The sequence below is a fragment of the Gadus morhua genome, chromosome 22, assembly GCF_902167405.1.
Source record: "Gadus morhua chromosome 22, gadMor3.0, whole genome shotgun sequence".
Lineage (NCBI taxonomy): Eukaryota > Metazoa > Chordata > Actinopteri > Gadiformes > Gadidae > Gadus > Gadus morhua.
The window spans coordinates 16,881,587-16,898,361 of NC_044069.1; the positions used below are offsets into that span (position 1 = coordinate 16,881,587).

Consider the following 16,775-nt stretch of genomic DNA (forward strand, 5'->3'; position numbering starts at 1 on the left):
GTGTGTGTGTGTGTGTGTGTGTGTGTGTGTGTGTGTGTGTGTGTGTGTGTGTGTGTGTGTGTGTGTGTGTGTGTCTCACTCCAGGCCCTGTTTGAGGGCGGTGTACACCTCCTCCAGCCTCTTAGGCTGGGGGTCTCGTGATCCGCTGCTCCCCTTGTGTCCCGACAGGTGGGGCTTCTTGGGCTTGGACTGGGGCTTCTTCTGGACAACCGCGTTCCCCATGAAGGAGTTACACCTGCATATGCACATACACAAACGCACACACACAGAGAAACACACGCATGAATGAGTGGATATATTCCATGTATTTTTGTATACAAAAGCACAAACGCATCATTAGTAATGTTCTATTTGTTTTGCAATATGTACTGTTATGTTTATTTTTGAATTGGTACAATGTTTTAGGGGTACAAGATTTGCATGTTTGAAAGAAAGAAAAAAAATGTATACAAAAGGCTCCAATTCATCTAACTGGGTAAAAAAAGCTGCTCATATGAGCCATGGGAAATGACAAGCCTCTTCTACTTAAAGGGACGCAAATTAACCGAAGTTGATGGGCTGGGCTAATTCAAGAGGTCCACTCTGGGGCTGATTTAAGTGGGGGGCATCAGAACAAAGGCCTGGTGGCTGAACACGGCCACATCGTATAATAACCTCAAAAGAAAATAAGAAAACTAAAATCCGTTAGGATCATCCCACTTCTGGCTCACACTCGTAGACCGGGCCGCTCACAGACATTTAAATGCTTAAAGGGCCGACTCGAGGTTGCAGATTTAGCTGGCGGATGACATTTCCTCGGGCATTTGTGCCGAAACACCCGAGTCATCTACGTGACGATGGAGAGAGAAACCGGCAGTTGTGGATCCCAACAAGCTGCGACACGCCACGCTCCGCTGCCCTCCAGCGCTCGCGGCGTGCCCTGCTCAGAGCGCCGCTTCCGCCGCCGCACACACATAACACGACGGGGCGGACACACGGAGATGTGACGTAGCCCCGAGGACCCGTTAGCCGTGGTTAGCTCGTCTGGCCCCGCGGTCGGGGTTAGGAGAATACTCGGCACACACACGCTTCCACACAAGTCTCACACACACACACACACACACACACACACACACACACACACACACACACACACACACACACACACACACACACACACACACACACACACACACACACACACACACACACACACACACACAGCGTCGCTCGTTATCAGAATAGAAACATGTCTGCTGATCTCAGTCGCCCACACGTTTGATTTATTCCAGCCAGATTCCCCCCGTCTGCGCTTTCAAGAGGAGGAGTGGGGACCGAGGTTGTGGGGGTCGTCAACTAATTGTTCACCAGCAGTGGCCTCATCAAACAGATCCCCAACACAGGCACTGAAACACGGACCCTGGAGTCAGCTGGGATACAACACTCGGCAGGGAGATAGTTTGGGCCTTTTAAGGAGCAGGACTGAGACACATTTCAAACAAAACCCTTCACTAAGCCTGCGTCACAAATGCCCCAGGCTGTGAAGAAGCCTGTTTATATGATCAATTAATCCTTTTAGAACAAAGTGTAGTTGGAAAGTGTGCAGGCAGATCAGACTTGCATCTCTTACTTGTGCTTGAACACTCAGACATCCACAATTCTCCCTTTGTTGTCATTACTTTCCTTCCACTTGACTTTACTACAGCCTTGTACACCTTATACGGCACATCTGAACGAGCATGACCGTCCCTACGTGTGTTCGCCTGTCCTGCGTCTATTACACCGCGGTGTCAAACACATCTCACAACATAGCTCTACTCTGTCCATTCAGGGGGTATTTCAAAGTTTTCTTCCAACAGATTCACAGCAGGTGTGCTCTGCTTACCGCGAGCGTCGCTCCTGTAGCGTGCTGAAGCCGGCGAAGGATTGGCTCCGGATGATTCCGTTGGGGCCCCCCGGTGAGTGGGTCCCCGATGCCATGATCTCCGGGACGCGAGAAGACACCCCTGGAAGACGAGAAGAGGAGAGCACCACAGGGAGCGTTAACGGTTGATGTTTTCTCAAAGTCCCAGTCCTAGGTCCTAGTCGTCTAGCGACAGAATATGAACAACAGAGAGTCGACCACCGTCACCAGGCCCAGAGAAACACGGTGCGGTGCATGTTTGTCTGTGTGGGGCTCTTTACATTTGTGTGTACAAGTGGAGGCAGCTGCGTGAAAGAGATCTCAAGACATGGATGAGCAGCATTCACCGGCATGTGCTTACATGCCCTGCCTGCCTTCAGGCCCTCTGCACTACTGTCACCACACACATACACACACACACACACACACACACAGTCACTGGTATCACTCATCCCCTCTGTCCCCAACTTCCCCCACCCCCTACAGCATTTACATTCATATTTAATCATCTAATTGTTTTAATCATTGTACTGTTTTGCTGTTGTAGGCACTTCATTTACTTACAACTGCTTTGTAAACGCAGTATAAATAAAGTGATTGTTTTCCCTCGGTGACCTGTGCACTGTGCGCTTCCTAGGGTGCTATACACCTTGAGAGTCTGGCAGGAGTTTGAGTGCACCAAGGCCCGGAACTAAACTGATATGTTTTGGTGCGTGGGTAAACCATATTGTTTGTCATATGATATTTTTTGTTGGCCGTAGCTTTTGTTTGCAGTCACGTTGTCCTGCGTGTGATGATGTAAGGGAACCTTTGGTATCAGTTATCAAACCCTCAGACACATCACAACACAGAACAACACTGTACTGTGTTCTGATGTGGTCTTTGAAGACGGTCTATTTGTATCGAGGGTTTATAATTAGCCACAATCTCCTGTCAGAGAGTCAATGCCATTGCATTAGGTTCTCAAGGAAGACCGATGGAGTTGTCAACGACAACACTTTTGTGGTTTTGAAAAGACGAGCGTCTACATTTAGCCCTGTACCCGCTCAGATCATTTATGTTTTTTTTAATTCAATGCGCTTCATGCTGCAGAGAAAATAGCAGCGAGAGAGACACTTATAGGAGTGGAATGGTCGACCACATAATAAAACGATAATGATGTTGAAAACATCAAAGCCTGAAGGGTTAGGGGCCCAAGAGAAAAACTCAAAAATGGGCTTTACAGCCCCCATGGGGGAACTAAAACACAGCCTTGACACTCTTGGCACTTTGTCTTGGATGTGAATCATGTGGAACGGCAAACATGCTCAAGTTCAAATGACCCTTCAGTGATACAAAAACAAACTATTTTCTATAATTAAAAATAAATATATTTAGGTGGATATAAATCAAAAACTGGAAAGATAAAAAGTACATTTGTAAGAAAAAAAAGGGTTGAGTCAAAGATGTTCCGGTCATCTGAAGGGTATCTGCAGTCAACGGTTCCTTTGCAGCAGTAGAGACTGTGTTTAGATAAAAACACAATATGTAGAGATAAACTCCCTCCACTTCTTCACCACTCATCTGCTACCAACGTTTGCACTGTCTGGGACGCATTTCACCTTCAACAACCACCACCGTACAGAGCCTCCAGTCCAGTCCACAACGTTATGCTACGCTGTGCTATGCTATGCTGTGCTATGCTATGCTTCGCTATGCTATGCTGTGCTGTGCTATGCTAGCCTGGCTCCGCCCGCCTAAGTACTTCCGCTCAATTTGAATTTCCCTTCAGTACTAATGAAATGAAATTAAGTGAAGTACGAGAGTCTGGTAGAACCAGGATAGTGCTATGCTGTGCTGTGCTATGCTATGCTGTGCTGTGCTATGCTATGCTGTGCTACGCTATGCTGTGCTGTGCTATGCTATGCTGTGCTATGCTGTGCTGTGCTATGCTATGCTGTGCTGTGCTATGCTATGCTGTGCTGTGCTATGCTGTGCTATGCTATGCTGTGCTATGCTATGCTATGCTGTGCTACGCTATGCTGACCGCAGCATGGCTGCACCTGACCAGGCTGTAAGCCGAGCCCCGAGGCTCCATTAGCGGCCCTGCAGTTTACGTGGGTCCAAACAGAGAGGGGTCCGGTGTCAATCTGTGGTCTGCCTGGCTGTTAAGCTCTGGAGACCACCTAGCATGTGCGTGTGTGTGTGTGGGGGGGGGGGGTTACTCTTCGTCCTCACAAACTAAAGATAACAAAAACCTGAGGGAGAGTTTCCCCTCCAGTGTACAATACAGTGATGACAAACAGCAAAGAGGAGCGTTTAAGTTAATCGGAATCGAGTCTCGGAATCGAACCCGGATCCCAACACACACAAGGCATATAGCTTGTGGGAGGAGTTGCGGGGGGGGGGGGGGGGGGGGGGGGGGGGGGGAGAGGGGTAGTGCACTTGAGGGTTGAATCACACCAGCCTGCACCCAGAGGGCGATCTCCTAACGTGGAGTTTCTAACATGGTGATCATCACACGTCATTCTGCTCCTTCCTCGTTTTCAGGTTCACACGACGGTCGAGACCCGAGGGGACAAAGGGCGGCCTGTTCTCCATCCCCGACGGTGGCCCTCGCTGCTGGGGGGCTCACACACACGCTTCCTCCTGGGGTCTGGGCTCTGCCGGTTGGCTGGTAACGGACATTTGTGTGTGTGTGTGTGTGTGTGTGTGTGTGTGTGTGTGTGTGTGTGTGTGTGTGTGTGTGTGTGTGTGTGTGTGTTGCCATTCATCCATACATCTTTCTGTCGCAGTGGGGGGGTGTGAGGGGGGCTTTCACTGAATTTGGAGGGAAAGGAATGGGGGGGGGGGGGGGGGGGGGGGGTAGTGTCAACATACAAATTGGAATGCAGGAGCACCCTGCGCCCCCCCCTCCCCCCCAAGAGGAGACTGTCATGTAGTCTCTCTCTCTAAAGCCTTGACAGCCAGTATCCCAATCCCCGCTCCCCGACAGCGGAACCGGGAGCTTGAGAGAGAGCCGGTGACATCAGCGCCACACAATAGTGTGCCACAAGCCTGTGTGTATGGGTGGGTGGGGGGGTGGGGGGGGGGACAATAGGCACGGGAGAACGATACTGTTCCAGCTATTTATAGGGTGGCTCTACAGCTGTGGCCGTGGGGCTCACTCTTGACTGCTCGGGTGAAACTGTGCAAATGAATGACCGCGGACAATGGTTACGTTTGGCCCGTCTGGGTTTGTTTGGGCTGAACCGGTGGACCTAACGGCTCTGATTCGCTCTCGTACTCGCTCTCTCCGCTTCTCGGAGAAGAGAAAACATACAAAGCATAGGTGTGTATATTTGTGATCCGAAAATAGGCAAAGATGGTCGTCGTGAAAGGCAAACTATTTAGGTCGTGCTTTGAACCGCCTTTTAAGTAAGTATTTTTCTACAACCTTTTATGTGCTACAAGCTTGACTCCAGAACAGTCTGTGCCGGGCCATGACAGGACAGCATCTTCACAAATGACCCGGGCAATTTCACAGTTCAGAACGGCCTGAACGCTCCCATCAGCAGTTCAGAGGGACTAAAGGGACAGGAATAAAAGGAATAATACTGAACGATGGGCCAGCCGGAGTACGGTCGGTCGCTTTGACTTTCCCATCATCACTGAACCACTGAACAGCTCTGCCCAGCCCTTTAAGAAATATTGGGCTCTCATGTTCCAACCCGAGGTTGTAGATGCCTATTTACCATTTATTTATAATGTTATATTTGGTATATTCATTATAATATAACCTTATATTATCTGATGCCATCAGTAGCTATTCTGATTAAACCACTCATGCTCTATCTACCAGTATTTCGAGTGATAAACACATGAGGTTGGTATGCGGTACATTGTGTTGTTACGTTCTCACGGCACCGCACACAACTAAACCGTCTCTCCCATAGATTAGCAGCGCAAAACCTTGCTCTCTATTGAAAAAAGCCCAAACAAAAAGGTGCACACATGCGCACACACACACACACACACACACACACACACACACACACACACACACACACACACACACACGCCCCTTCAGTGTCAATTCTCATCTAAAGAGCTTTTCCCAGGGAACACAAGCCCCCTGGTTGGGTGCCAGCGTCACCATGCTGCTCAATACAACAGCCTCCCCCGACCCATTCACAGATCACACCTCACCACCAAGTGCACACTGCGTGCACGCTCGTGTGTGTGTGTGTGTGTGTGTTAGTGTGTGTGTGTGTGTGTGTGTGTGTGTGTAAAATGCGAGCATCAAATTGATTAGTATTCTGAAAAGCAATCTGGCGGGATTGCAACACAAACGTGCGCACGCACGCACACACACACACACACACACACACACACACACACACACACACACACACACACACACACACACACACACACACACACACACACACACACACACACACACACACACACACACACACACACACAAAGATGTATGTATGAATGGCAACACACACACACACACACAAAGGTTAGAGAAAGGACATGGGAGAGAGCAGGAGAGCTCAGGGTAATATCAATTTGCTCGCCCAATTTTCAGTGCCTGTGTGTGCTTGCATTTAAACACCTGAATACATGATAGAGAGAGAGAAACAGAGTGTGATATCATATGAGTGGGTAGTTGATGTGCCTGTGTTAATTTAGCTAGAAGACAAGTATGTATTGGTAAAAGAAGGCAAGCTATTAGGTCCGTGTGTGGTTGTACTTTTCCTTACCTGGGACCTCCAAGGAGAGTGTGCATGTCTACATACGTTTGAGTGTGTGTTTGCGTGCGTGTGTGTTTGGTTATGTGTATGTGCACCTGTGTGCATACGTGGGTGCATGTCGATGGTCTATGATATTAATGTTAAGTTTCTGGCGGAGACCCCATCTGCACCAGGAAATCTGTGTGGGCCATTTAATATATCATCATCATCACCTTTCCTCATATGCTGATGTCACCAAGTTTAGCCACTTCACATTGATTCTTAATTTGCCGCATCCCATTCAGCCACTTTCTTCCCCCCCATCTCTCCCTTGTATTCCTCTCCTCCCCTCCTGTTCCGTCTGCATATTCGACATGCTCCGCCCCCGGTTCGCTGGCTCCGCCCCCGGTTGACTTGCTCCTCTCCGTCTCAGGTTAAGTACCCGTTGACACCGCTTATGCGCAGCCAAGTCTTTGCTTCTTATGCCCACTACTGTACCCCTCCAACGTGTGTGTGTGTATGTGTGTGTGTGTTTCAGTGTGTATTTGTGAGAAAGTTACATAAACCTCAGACTGAACCCAGGGTGCCTGTTCAATGGCTAATCTTACCGCCTGTATAAATTGCCTTCACCATGGCAACAGCAGACAAGTGTGTTATGTAAAAAAAGAAAATGAACTGCTAACGGCCAACCTGTAGGACAAAACACACTCAACCCCTTTCAAAATATCCACTTACTAATAAATAGAGAGGGCATCAAATGTCAGCCAATTAACAAACATATTTGAAGTGTGGTACAAAATGTCTCTCCTAGCTTGTTTTATGTTTTAAAACAGACTGAATCTGAAACGAAGAGCCATCATCCTCCTCCCTGCGTGATTTTGCCCCTGGATATTAATTTAGACAGGAGCGAGAGACAGGAGTGGGAAAGAGATGACGCTAGCTAGCTAGTGTGGGCAGGAGGGGGAGCTAGCTTGGCACCAATACGACAGTTTAGACAGTTGACTGAAAACATCACCACAGAGAGCTCAAAAACACAGCAGCGGAGCACTGATTACATTTAAGAAATGAAAATACACAAGGATAATATTTACCCATCAGTGAAATGCTCAACTCAGATCTGGTATAATGTATGTTAATATAATATAATATAATATACCAAGCATGTTAAGAATAGACTACTAGCGACATGAATAACGCATCTGGAAAACGACATACATCTACATCCAAATACACAGCCAATAGCAGCTGATTCTGACTGTATGCGCTGCCAAGACCCTCATGATGTTGATGATCCAAAACACACAGTCTGCCCACTCTGGCTCTCCTCATTTGATCCCACGGCGGTAGGCCTACTGAACGCAAACCAGAATTGACTCTGATTCGGCTTTAGATTCCACAAACGGCGTGGGGATAGAAGGGATCATATGTCTGGACCACTGACTGGGAATCTGATCTTTGGAGCTTACGTTACAGCACCCAGGACGCCAGCGACCATAACGGACCCAGCAGACGGAAGAAAAAATCAGAATGTTTTTGATTCACCCGCCGACTAATCTGTTCATCAAAGTCAAGAAATGTTTTTTTAGATAAACCAACCAGAACATGGTGGCAGGTTAGGGTTGATCTACTGGGAGAGATCTACCTTCGACATGCGGACATAAACACGTCCATACACGTTACAGCTGATCATATTTACTGCCATTAGGTCTTTTGTGCGACATTGAAAACGCTACAAATGGAATCGGTGTAATAAATAAATAATAGACATTTAATCCTTAGATTAATTAATTAATTAATCATTGACCGTTTTGAGATGACTCATCGCCTTTGATGGCCACGGAAATGAAAGACAGGTTTTTCTTTGGAAGCACTTCAGGGCCACTTTGCCTGATTATGTCTACTATGTGGTTCCCTGCAAGGAGCAGTGCTTAGACAGCTGGACACCTTACTAATGTTCACTAAGAGGCCTTAGAATGGGCCCAAGAGCTGGAGAACAACAGCCATTAGAATAAGAGAACTTAGCTAAAGAAGGTTGAGATATTACTGGAGAGAGGGATATAGATATATCTATCTATCTATCTATCTATCTGCTGTAAAAACATTTGACTTTTGCGCACACGCACACACACACACACGCACACACAATTGGCAGGATAGTCTATTGGTTTGGGTGTTTTACTAATCCTGGGTTTGAATCCCAGGGTTAAGTTCAATTTTGCCATCCTTGAGCACCAATCCCCTACCTGCTCAAAAAGACGTGCATCTGAAAATACACCACTCACGCCATAGGTGTGAGGAGGAGTCTCGTTACATACGTTGTGACTTTGTGTGTTTGGAATTCAGTGGAAGCTTTGAACCAGGGAACATGCATCAAGCTACGATAACAATCTCTAAGGAGCCGCCACCTTCGGATGACAAATGGCCCCTCTATGGGGGGAACACCGACCCAAATAATGACTGCTTTGTAGTTCCTGGAAACCCACCATTGCTCAGTGATGTGGAGTATGTTTGAGATGTGAGATATTACGCAAAAATGCATGGTCCTTAGTGACTGCTAAAGACAGGAACATTGACACAGATTATTTAGAATAAGATGTGTTTACAGGGAATTGATTGCACAGACCAAATACCAGTAGGAGAACCAAGCAAAACGAAGTGTGACCGGAACAACCTGACACCTGTCACCGGTGAACAAAAGCAGAAAAGAAAAGAAACATAAAAACAAACACGCTCTGGCACGTTTGACATAGACGGATGGGCCCGGTCTCTGCTCTCAAAACCCCCAAAGCATCTCATCCATCGCATGCATGCGACAAAACAAACCAACCAACTAACATGCACTTCAGTTTGAGGAGCGAAAACTATTTGAAAAACAAGAAATCCACTTAGCAAACTGGGTATTTGAAAAGCAGAATCCATTTTAAAAATGATGGTTTAATATCGAGGTAAACGAAGCGTTTGTGAATGCTTTATATTGCCGTTTTGCCAAAAGCTATGAGCCCAGTGTCTTATCCGCCCAATCTGCCAATTAATTCTGACCTCACACAGTCAAAGGTGGACTCCAGGTACCGTACATTCATTTTAAACAGTAAGTAACAGGAGTCCCCTGGGAGTTAATGAAATCATGTGATCTGATCAGCGGTGCTCTGTTCTGGTCATGGCCAGACTGACACACTTGAAGCAGGTCCATGAGGCAAGGAGTTCAATGCAGGGTTATGAGACAGTCTGCATCAGTGTGTGCGCGTGTCCTTGGGTATATTGTTTTGATTATCTGGAAAATGGTTATGTTGTGCTCAATTGCGTGCAAGGATTGTACCATTATCGCCCTTAAGCACATGAAACCACACACACACACACACACACACACACACACACACACACACACACACACACACACACACACACACACACACACACACACACACACACACACACACACACACACACACACTTTAACATGAATGAATCATGTGATCTGGTCTTCATCTCTCGCTCCTCTGTTTTTTCAGTGGCATTTAAAAGGCAACTTAACTTTCTAACTCCTACCAGCGTGTTTACTCCACTGCTTGGGCAGCAGTGTTAATCTCTCCATTCTAATTATAGATCACTTTTATTGTGGCAGACCAGTGCATTCTGGGGAATTTCAAGGCCAGACTGAGGCATGACATTTAGACGTGCTGATGACCACCACACACTTTCAAATTAGGAAAATGTGTGTGTAGTCTTATCGGACGCTTTTATACAATTTATACAAATATTTTCATGACATTTGAACATAGTTTAAACTAAGTATTTTTTACAGATTTACTGATGTATGTTTTTCATCCTATCCAACCCTGATATTATCTGTAAATGTCAATACAGTAGGTATCGCTACAGTAGCGAATCACCAACCATTATACCAGGGCTGAATGAAAGGATTAGCCCATCCCATAGCCGTTTCCTCCACATCAAGGCAGGTATGATACAACCGCACTCAAACACTCAAATTAACCATCCCCTTTTCTTGGAACCTTCCCAATGGTGAGGCTATTGAAGTATTGAATTCAGAACTGACACAGTGGAAGACCTCTCAGTCTTCTTCCTCCCCTTATCCCAAAGACAATGGAGTACACTCTAACCACACCTTAGCATGAAATACACCAATATAACACAATGTGTTAATGAGGCAATGGAGTCATTTAGTAGTGCTACATCATGTACAAATGCTGGAATGCGGTGAACACCCAAACGGGATTATCGGGCCATTTCTGCCCCACTTGTTGGTTTTAGATGAAAGAGGCGTTCCTTTATGTGGTGGTGACTACTGTGATTATAACTGATCACAAGCTGCCATCCCACGCTGAACCTAAAGTTACCAGTAGCCTTCCGTGGGAAAAGATGGTTGGTAACATTTCATAATGAAGTAAATTCTGCTACACCACAAACTATTGAATGCCTCCAACATTTTCCAAATGTGAACTAAATAGTGAGGAAATATTATCTTAATCTTAACAACAAAACAAATATATATAAATATATCTATATTGTGATATTTCATTTTCACTACTGAATATTTAAATTGGCTCGATTTAAAGTCCAACAAGGCAAAACCATAACCCTAGGGCGATTTAATAATGAGCGTTGAAGCAAGGCATAAATGTTTTTCCTACATAAGACTCTTACAGTTGGGTGATCCGATTTTGAGTGCACAGAGTAGCTTGCCCTCATCACAAATGAGTTCTGTGTCACGGTTCAACAGCGTTTGGTCAGATCAGCCGTTCTTTATTCAATGTGGCCTTTTTGTCTGCCATAACAAAGTCCTTACCATCCTGCTTTTTAACTAGGAAAAAACAAAAAACAGCTTTTTGCTGTTTAGCAGGAAATACAAAAGAGAGAGAGAGGTAAAGGCAGGCAGCAGAACAACAGAGCTTTGTAGGGTGATGCGATAGCGTTATTGTCTCCCGTCTCAGTTTTAACCAGCGGTGTGTTTTTCTGTATAAATAAATCCCCATAAGGGATTACACTCAGTCTGGATCTTCTTACCATTTTCAAGTGGGCCATTAAAAAGTGAAACTCAGGGCTCATGCACACTGAAGGTTTCTGCTTACACGCGGAAAACCCGCAAGGTGTGTTTGGCCTGTTTGAGCCTCCCTGATCCAAGATGGATGAGGAGATAGCGGGAGCCTTACTGCTCCATGCCTAAGATATGCCAGACGGAGTAACAAAAGAGCCTTGAGGTGTGTGTGTGGTCCCATTTAAATAACAAGTTACACACACGCACTGTATAATATCGTAAAAACACTAAACCAGCCTAATTGTATCTTAAAACCCCTACAGTTTTGGCTAATCTATACAGAAACCCAGAAAGCACCAGTTGTAATATGCCCACTTGTTTGTGTACATAACCATCCAGTCCCCCAAAATGGCAAGCATCCAATCATAGCCAGTTATGTTACAGAAGCAAGAAAATGGTGGAACACACACACACACACACACACACACACACACACACACACACACACACACACACACACACACACACACACACACACACACACACACACACACACACACACACACACACAGCACTGAAGAAATAAAGTCCTGTATTTAAACCAAAAGAGTGCGAGTGCGACGTGTTACCGGCCGCTAGTGTTTGTGTGTGCTTGCGTGTTCAAGCGCGTGTGCGTGTGTGTCTGACGGAGGCTGTGATGCAGTCCCTCGGAGGAGAAGGATGACTCATGAAAAGACAAACAAAGCACAAGAGAAGACGACATGAGGTGAAGAACGAGGGAACACATTGGAGGAGCTGTCAGGGCAGGGGGCGGGGGGGGGGATAAGCAGGGATTTATCCACATTCATCGTACCACCATGCAGATAAAAGGAGAAAGGGTCCGTGAACCGGTTCACCTCCCCTCCTCAACCGGTACCAGCCTGTTCATCTGGCCCCAGTATGTTCCTGCTGGGTGGATTAATTCTGGAGATTTATTTCCTTTTTCTGCGTTGTTCTCGCTGCATTTCAGCTTTGATGTGCTGAGGGCCACCGGAAATCCGGTGAATGAAAAGCAGGTCAAGACTCGAGAGCCGCCGTGCACCGTCTGGAGAGAGCTGGCCGGGGGCCGAGGACCAACGCCTGAGACTCCTCAGACCAGGCGGGTCATCGTCAGTTCAAGGGTTGTCTTTCATTTATTTTATGACTGCACAAAAAAACTAAATGACATCTTGTCAATTTCCTTGCTCCATAATAGAAGGGAATCCATTGTGAAAGATGATCATCCTTGATCTTTTAGCTGATATAAGACGCACGTGACACTGGAAAGTGAATGGATAAGCATCTCCTATTCCCAAAAAAACCACAAAAAAAACAATCTGGCATCGGTGTCCCTTAATACGCCCAAATCAGGTGATTAATTAATGAATCAATCAAACAGGGCAGTGAATTGCCTATGGAGCTAATTCCCAGCATGCCCAGGGTGAAGTGATCAGGTGACATCTACCTGTCCCCAATATGTACCATCCAAAAGGTCGCACACTGCTCTTCCTTTATAGTTCAGCATTGTCAGTGCCCTCCCCCTCCACTGACTGCAGAACCCTTTATGGTGGAAAGAGGGAGAACAAAAGCCAAGCTGAACATAGCAGACGTTATCATGTCTGAGAAAAAACACAGATTGATCGGCTATAGCTGGCAGGGCAGAGAGCAGAGCACAGAGCACAGAGCACAAACAGCCCGCAAGGCAGAGAACAGAGCACGTACAGTCATCAAGGCAGGAACATGACATGCAGTAAGAGGACAAGCCCCGCAACCTCCAACCACCCCCGGTCATTTGTCATAACACCCTCGCCCTCAACCCCAAAGGATAATGGGTAATAATAAAAACCGACACACACACACACACACACACACACACACACACACACACACACACACACACACACACACACACACACACACACACACACACACACACACACACACACACACACACACACACACGCACACACTAACCAGGGAGTATAGTAGCTACGGTTTGTGTTCCAGTGGTGGGGCCAGGGAGTTTGATTGCCAGCCAAAAGATTCAGGGTTCCAACACCATGTCCACAGTGAGCATACACAAGTGCTCATTCATGACGTGTAACCAAAATAATGTTCATTGTAAGTGGCTTTGGCTAAAAGCATCTGCTGAATGACTAAGTAGTAGGCAAGTCCTGAGCGAGACGTGGTGAAGCACCCATAAACGCAACGCAAAGCAGCGCGCACTCAACGTATTGTAAATAGCCTGCAGCCGGAAACAAGACGTGTTTCGCGGTGGACACTTTGGTACGCGCACCACAAAGACATCACACACAGAGAACAGGAAGGGAACATTCAAGTACAGGAGGACTTGATGCAAGAGCATCTCAAGAGGCACCCAGACAGCACACACACACACACACACACACACACACACTGGGCTAGATCAGCTGTGTGTGATGACGATGACAAGACGGGTCCCTGGGGCAGCAGTTGTGACGCACGCACACACACACACACACACACACACACACACACACACACACACACACACACACACACACACACACACACACACACACACACACACACACACACACACACACACACACACACACACACACACAATAGAGTACAAGACACTAGTACCCCCTTTACCAGCATCGGGGTGACTAAGTGGGAGACCGAGACCAGACCCAGAGACCAAACCCTACACAGACTAGATAATCAGCTTAAAGTCACGCTGAAACGCTTAACGCTGCCGTCTCTAGTGCCCAGCTGTTCTGGACAGAGGTGGCTGACGCCAGGAGTGTGTGTGTCTGTATGTGTGTGTTTGTTAGTAGGTCATACACCATGTGTCATGTGATGTGGGAGCCAGCGTGAGTCTGTTGTGTCTTTCCCGTGACCGGTTATATGCTTGGAGGAGAGGATTAATAAAATAAAATGGAGCCAGAGAAGGAGCGACCAGGGATTAGTTAAAGATGGATTGATATGAGGGGACAAACGGAGACCATTGAAGACAACTCGTGTGTGTGTGTTCAATGTGAGTGCCTGCAGCCATTGAACACACACACACACACACACACACACACACACACACACACACACACACACACCACACACACACACACACACACACACACACACACACACACACACACACACACACACACACACACACACCCACCCATGCCGTCAGAAACTCTCTTTCTTGAACTAACTTCAACCAACATTTGCCCCCCCCCAGACATTAAACATCATGTACTACTACTCAGGCAAAGAAACCATCTGCCATAATCCAGCCAAAGCTCCCGGTAACCAAGTATTCGACAGGCTATCGCTAGCCACGCACGCTCACACACAGATGACAGCAGGAATCTCAACCCTCCGCAAGGGACTGGAGTGGGAGGACAGAGAGGCAGTTAGAGAGAGAGAGAGAGAGAGAGAGAGAGAGAGAGAGAGAGAGAGAGAGAGAGAGAGAGAGAGAGGCCTTCGAGGACAGCTGAGCGAAAATGTGTTTCAGTCATGTCAGCCGTTTATGTATCCCTGTCCCACATCACTTCTCTGCCACTCCTCTGGAATACCTCCTCCTCTCTTCCCTCTGAGACCTCCACTCCCTCCAGCTATCCTAAGCTCTCCTCTCCGCTCCTCCCTTGCATTCATCCCTCCATTCCCTTGACCCCACCCCCCCCCCCCCCCCCCCCTCCAGCCCTCCACAGCATTAAATACCTTGGACACACCCCTCCACTTAGCTTCCACCCCCCCCCCCCCACCAAAACACACGCACAAACACGCAGGCCATCCCCACCTCCTCACACTTTGAGGTGGGGCTGGCTCTGGGGGTCTCAGAGTTGGACGTGTCGTGACACGAGAAGCAGACCCCTCCAGCAGACCCCCCCCCAGCGCCCCCCGGAAACCCCCCAGGACGACCAGATAACCCGCCCCTTCAAAATAGCCCACACTCTCCACTCTCTTCCTGTCTCCTCGCCACTCTTATCTGCTCGCACTAAACTAAGTCACTAAATCACTACCCTTCACTCTCAGACCATCCCCATTAACACCCCCCGGCCCGGGCCTGATGCTTAAGGCCTCTTACCGTGTTGTTATTTTAAAACCCCAGACATTTCATTCTTCAAGATGAAGTGCTCGTAGCAGCCTACACACGCCTAGATTAATAACTATCAGCTGTGGAAAGCCAGGGCAGACACTCCTCCTATAGGAATGCAAGGCCCACGTATCCATCACGGCCACACCATCTCTCTGGGGGGGCTACGAGACGGACACATGGGACGGAGGGAGGGTGAGGGTGTGTGTGTGTGTGTGTGTGTGTGTGTGTGTGTGTGTGTGTGTGTGTGTGTGTGTGTGGGGGGGGGGGGGGGGGAAGGCACTGGTGTAGGCTTGTTATTCACATGCAACACGAAAATTCTAAAAGAACACAAGTGGGTGTTTATAGACAGGACGTGGTTGGATATGAGTCCCAATAGGCCTACTGTAGAAAACAACAACAATAACAAAAACGCTACAACACCACCTGCTTATGCCACCTGGCCACATGCTTAGCATGACCTCTGCTTTCATCTTCATCGACAAAAATGTGGATTATTAAATATAAAGAAAAATAAAGAAATGAAACATTTTGTATTTTTTCTTTTCAGAGGAACACAAGGGCGTGACTGGCATCCACCGAAAAATACGGCAATAAAAATTATTTGGAGAGGAAGGAAACTTGGCTCCTGGGTGGGACCATAATGAAACTGGGAAACAGTGAGAGAGTTAAAGAGAGAGGGAGGGATCGGACTGAGAGAGAGAGAGAGGTGATGGAGAGCACAACAAGGTCTTACACACTGTTCGCCAGACACACACACACACACACACACACACACACACACACACACACACACACACACACACACACACACACACACACACACACACACACACACACACACTCCCTCTCGCTCGCTCTACTGGGAAAACTCTTTAACCAGCTTAGCCACAGCCAGAACATACAGAAAAGCTCTTCCACTTAACCATATCAAAGTCAATCATTGCTCGCCCCAGAAGAGATTTCTCCTTTGGATATTTTCACTTGAAATGCTTCAAATTTTCTAAACAGCATGAGCTTCATTGGCTCATTAAATCGTCAGAGATGTCAAAGTCACCGTTTGTCCAGGAATAGATTTTGAAAGACTGTACA

General features: G+C 47.2%; 1 protein-coding gene across 3 annotated transcripts in view; it reads right to left on the reverse strand.

Annotated features, from left to right (window-relative positions):
- ripor2 (RHO family interacting cell polarization regulator 2) overlaps nt 1–16,775 on the reverse strand; it is a 48,462-nt gene that overhangs the window by 18,606 nt on the left and 13,081 nt on the right. For all 3 annotated transcript variants that reach the window (XM_030346446.1, XM_030346448.1, XM_030346449.1), the window contains 2 exons: nt 1,865–1,985; nt 80–235 (listed from right to left, as the gene is read on the reverse strand). In XM_030346446.1, coding sequence (XP_030202306.1) covers nt 80–235; nt 1,865–1,985 — 277 coding nt within the window. The remainder of the gene's footprint in view (nt 1–79; nt 236–1,864; nt 1,986–16,775) is intronic.